Source organism: Lepus europaeus, unplaced genomic scaffold, assembly GCF_033115175.1.
Source record: "Lepus europaeus isolate LE1 unplaced genomic scaffold, mLepTim1.pri SCAFFOLD_103, whole genome shotgun sequence".
In the NCBI taxonomy this organism is placed as follows: domain Eukaryota; kingdom Metazoa; phylum Chordata; class Mammalia; order Lagomorpha; family Leporidae; genus Lepus; species Lepus europaeus.
In genome coordinates, this window is record NW_026909021.1 from 465,604 (window position 1) to 471,095 (window position 5,492).

The 5,492-nt window shown below is 44.3% G+C and overlaps 1 protein-coding gene across 1 annotated transcript; it reads right to left on the reverse strand.

Moving 5' to 3' along the window:
• Positions 1–1,702: 1,702 nt before the first annotated feature.
• On the reverse strand, positions 1,703–2,188 carry LOC133754372 (bcl-2-related protein A1-like). The gene has a single exon (XM_062184857.1). The coding sequence runs from the start codon at positions 2,186–2,188 to the stop codon at positions 1,703–1,705; it is 486 nt and encodes a 161-aa protein (XP_062040841.1).
• Positions 2,189–5,492: the final 3,304 nt, after the last annotated feature.

Below are 5,492 nucleotides of genomic sequence, written 5' to 3' on the forward strand. Positions count from 1 at the left end.
AGAGGCTGTAGCAATATCTGGGATTGAGTTAGCCAAAACAAAACTGGATATTTCCGGTTTCATCCAGTCATATCCAGACAAACTGGAGTGGAATTCGTATGCAATGGACCGAGAAAATCATAGTAAAAATGGTTTTGGAGAAAAACAAAGTCTTTTCGTTAGGCAAGTGCATAAAATGTCATCTACACAAACAGAAATATCATGTTTGTCTTCCTCATTTCCTCTAGCTTTCTTCCTAGAAAATACGAATGTGTAGAGCTGGTGTCCCCATTGTAGGACCCTAAATTCGGTGTCCCACAGAGAGTGAGACCCCCAGAAGCATGATTTCCACTCCAATCGATGCAAAAGCAGAGGAAAGTTTATTTCATTTGCAAATGGGTCGTCTCAGTAGCACTACAATGCAGTGCAGAGAGAACGACAACGATCATCAATCGCACAGAGTATTTAAGGCTTAAAACCACAACATTAGCATACTTCCACAGCATGACAAAAGATCACAAGGTAAAGGGTTTTTCCAGGGTAAAAAGGAACAAAGTACTTGAGCAAGCACAAATACGGGGTCATCAGGACATAGGTTGGGTACATTTTCGATCAACTTCTGTGTTTATGGTTCCCAAAACTTAACATAGCTCCTAAAACAGTTATCACATGCTACAAGTTCAGCTAAAGTTCAATTATCTTATAAAAGCATTTTGCAAGCTCAGCCATTTTGCACAGAAGCAGACAGTATGCAGTTAGCTCACGATCAACTCCATTTTAAACCTGCCCAATTCTTTTACCCTTGTTAACATTATTTTAGGGTCTTACATTCCCTCCTCTTCTTTTTGTACTAATTTTAATCTTAAAATTTTAGGAATCACCCTTATTGTTAAGCTACAACTTTTCTTAAAGGCCTGGATTAATATGGATGGAGTTCAAGCTGGCATATTGGCGTCAAGGAGGATTTAAATATTTCCTCTTGCTATCCATCTCACGGCATGCGACAGTAGGCTACTGTCACATACCATAAGACAGACAGCACCAGAAACACTGCTGTTCGGTCCAGGGGCTGCCCAGGTCATCCAGTGGGATGGGCTGAAAGCATTACCTGAGGACAACTTGGAGTCCAACAGTTCCCAGTCCGCCAGAGACAAAACGAACAAGCAGACTAAGAGCCGCTAGACCCCACACACAGTCCAAGGAGAAGCAGCAAGATTACAGAAGTCATTGAGCCAAGGAGAGGAAATAGCCAAGATCCCCATGACCAGGTGTTAAGCCAGAAATCCCAGCCCTGCTCGGCCTGACCCTGGAGCCGTTTGGAATTGTCCAGGAAAAAGTACAAATTTGGGTTGGTACCTGGTACCTGTCCAGCTGAATTGACCCAGATACTTTTTGTGACTTCCACACACCCTCTTTAACTTACTTTAAACATTTTACCATTTCCATTTCAGTCTAGAGTAAACTAGCCATCCGGACAAAGTCATTCTTACAAACCATGTCCTTTTCTTATATAAAAAGCTCTTTTTTCTTTAGCCCTTTTTACCAACAATACTCTTTTCTTTTATGTCCTTAATTTTTAACTTTGGTACTGCTGGGTCAGGACCAAGGCGTGGGTGATAAACAATCTACTTTTAGTAAACTAAAGAAGCCTATTTATTATGCAGGGTAAAAATTAAAAGTAATATTACTAAGGATCAGCAATACTTCCTTAGCAATAACAGTATCACACAAATCTATTTGGTAACTTCCAACCAGAATTATGTTTAAACTTTTTTACAAATCCATTTTCCCAGCCTCCGTTTTGCCTGATCCATTCTCCCGTCCTCCTCGTTATAAACTCAGCCACAAAATAAGGGATGGGCTTAAAAGTGTCCACATCCGGAGCAGCCTGCTCCCGGAGGAGCTTCTTGGCCAGGACCCCTTCGAATGCGAATATGGTCGCAATCCTACCCCAGTTGATAACACCATCCTCAAACTCTTTTTCCATCACTTGGTTAAAAATCGTCCTGGCAGTCTCAACGGACGCGACAGGCACATTGTGCAGGTACGGTTGCAGAGCCTCTTCCACTTCTTGCTGGATGGAGAAGGTGATGTTCTGCAGCACCCTGGACGTCTTGCTCGATCCCAGTCCAGGCTGCGGCGTCTTCAGGATGTACAGCAGATAGTCCTGAGCCAGCGTGTGCACATAGGCAAACTCGCAGTCACTCATCTTCCGCTGCTCGGAGAGCAGAGCCAGGGACTGCTTCTTCTGGAAGCTTTCGAAGCCCTGGGAGGCGAACATTTAAGCAGAGCCTGGCAGAGTAGGGAAGTTGCAAAAGGGTCAGGATCTCAACAAATTCACCGCGGGCGGGGGACCCCCATACAATAAGGAGTTAGTTTACATATAAAAGGCCATTGGCAGCAATTTGACCCAGTCTCTAGTGCCAGTCTCCACTCATTAATTTAGTTAAAGTCTCCTTAATTGCTTTATTTATACATTTTGCCTAACTAAATTTTAAATACCCTGGCCACCAACTAACTTACCCGAAAGACGAAAGCGGGTCTGTTGTCTGATTTTTAGGTATTTTGGAGCATTTAGGCTTCCTCCAGGTGGAGGACTGGCATTGATTATTATTATTTTTTTTTAACAAGGGCGGTGGTGTCGTTTTAACACCTGCTATAGCCCCCTTCTTAATTGAGAATGGCCTCTGTCTTAGGTTGCCCTCAGTCATCGCTGTCCTTACCCGTCATCGGTAACTCCGGCAGCTTGGCCTAGAGCCCTGTCTCAGGTTGGTACAGGATGCTGAGTGTCTTACCCGTCTTTGAGTACCATTCCAGTCTAACATTAAATAAAAAATAAAACAGTAAGATTAATTGTTTTAGTTACTAATGTTTGTCTTCTTTTTTTTTTTCCTCGGGTGTAATTTTTGTTTGGGCAGTCTCTGGCCCAATGTCCCTTCTCTTTGCAACACACACACTGGTCTCGTCCTATTCGGGGTCTGTTATTGTCTCCCGGGTATTTCCCTATTTTACCTTTATTATAACCTGACCTGTCCCATCGGTTGGAGATATTTACTGCGGCGACCAGGATTTTTGCTAATTCTTTCCTTTTCTTTCTCTGATCTCACTCCTTCTGTAATCTTTTTTCTTTTTCCCTCTCAGTTTTTCTCTTATTAAAGATTTTCTCTGCTTCTATTAGGAGGTCCGGCAATGTATAGCCCTGTAAGCCCTTCAGCCTCTGCAGCCGCATCTGGATGTCTGGGGCCAACTGGCCTATGAAAGACATTATTACATCCGACTGTCGGTCTGGGGCCTGGGGATCAAACGGGGTGTACATTCGGTATCCCTCCATTAACCTCTCCAGAAACCCCGCCGGGGTCTCTTCCTTACCCTGGATTATGGCACGTACCTTAGCCAAATTGGTAGGGCGTTCCCCTGCCCCTTTGAGACCTGTCAGGAGAATCTGGCAATAGAGACGGAGTCGTTCCCTACCGGTTGCCGTATTGAAATCCCAATCTGGTCTGGTTAACGGGAATGCTGCATCAATTTCGTTTGGCAGTTGGGTGGGTTGACCATTGTCCCCCGGAACGCTTTTCCGAGCTTCCGTAAGAACTCGCTGTCTTTCTTCCGTGGTTAGGAGGACCTGCAAAAGCTGCTGGCAATCATCCCAAGTCGGTTGGTGGGTCAAAAGAATAGATTCGATTAACCCTGTTAAAGCCTGTGGGTTTTGGGAAAAAGACGGGTTATGGGCTTTCCAATTATACAAGTCTGAGGCTGAAATAGATTTGAGGGAGTTTAATTGCTTTATTTTCGCTTGGTTTTGCGCCTCCACGGACAAGTTTTGGGCTCGTTCTCGGACCTCTTTCCAATAATTTAAAGTGAGGCTTAAAGATGTAATACCTGTTTTATATTGGGGAAGAAAAAATAAATCATAACCATAACACAGAGCGTAATTTTAAAACACACAAAACACACAATCATGCTGCGCGCAACAATGGAACGAGACAAAACTGAAACCAAAACCTCCGACGGGAGCGGCTGCTGCCACCAGCCCTCTCTCGGGGAAGAAGACTTTTTACCTGGTGGGAGAGCTGCCTAGGCAGCCTCCCCCGAGACACCGCGACAAAACTGAAACCAAAACTTCCGAAGGGAGCGGCTGCTGCCACCAGCTCTCTCTCGGGGAAGAAGACTTTTTACCTGGTGGGAGAGCTGCCTAGCCAGCCTCCCCCGAGACACCGCGACAAAACTGAAACCAAAACTTCCGATGGGAGCGGCTGCTGCCACCAGCCCTCTCCCGGGGAAGAAGACCTTTTACTGGTGGGAGAACTGCCTAGCCAGCCTCCCCCGAGACACCGCCACTGGAGCGTCCTCCAGGGCCTGAGCCAGGGGTCTCGGATACGTCTGTCCTCACCTACTACTGGCTCACTACAGATACAGGTCCTGTACAGGCACAATTTCAAAAGGGCGCCTACAGAAACAATCAACAGAAAATTTTACAGAATCACAGAATCACATTAAAAAAAAAGAACTTACCTCCGATTGGAGGATGGAGCGTGGGTCTGGGGTCTCGAATCCCGGACGAGCCCCCAAGATGTAGGACCCCAGAAGCAGGTGTCCCACAGAGAGTGAGACCCCCAGAAGCACGAGTTCCACTCCAATCGATGCAAAAGCAGAGGAAAGTTTATTTCATTTGCAAATGGGTCATCTCAGTAGCACTACAATGCAGTGCAGAGAGAACGACGACGATCATCAATCGCACAGAGTATTTAAGGCTTAAAACCACAACATTAGCATACTTCCACAGCATGACAAAAGATCACAAGGTAAAGGGTTTTTCCAGGGTAAAAAGGAACAAAGTACTTGAGCAAGCACAAATACGGGGTCATCAGGACATAGGTTGGGTACATTTTCGATCAACTTCTGTGTTTATGGTTCCCAAAACTTAACATAGCTCCTAAAACAGTTATCACATGCTACAAGTTCAGCTAAAGTTCAATTATCTTATAAAAGCATTTTGCAAGCTCAGCCATTTTGCACAGAAGCAGACAGTATGCAGTTAGCTCACGATCAACTCCATTTTAAACCTGCCCAATTCTTTTACCCTTGTTAACATTATTTTAGGGTCTTACACCATGATGAACCAATTAGTGTTTCAATCGTACAAAATTAAATGTTCCCTGATAAAAACATTCAAAACAATAAAGTCCATCGATAATATCCAGAAAACACAAACACAGAAGTTTTCACAATATTTTGGATTGAGTTAGCCAAAACACAACCGGATATTTCTGGTTTTATCCAGTCATTTCTGGAAAAGGTGGTGTGGAATTCGTATGCAATGGACCGAGAAAATCAGAGCAAAAATGGTTTTGGGGAAAAGCAAAGTCTTTTCTTTAGGCAAGTGCATAAAATGTCATCTACACAAACAGAAATATCATGTTTGTTTGCAGCAGTTCCTCTGGCTTTCTCCCTAGAAAATACGAATGTGTAGAGCTGGTGTCTCCATGTGGAAGCAATTACTGAATCCAAGCTCT

What these genes read in the sequence shown, in the direction of transcription:
- LOC133754372 (XM_062184857.1), bottom strand. Translation starts at nt 2,188, where the DNA reads ATGAGTGACTGCGAGTTTGCCTATGTGCACACGCTGGCTCAGGACTAT.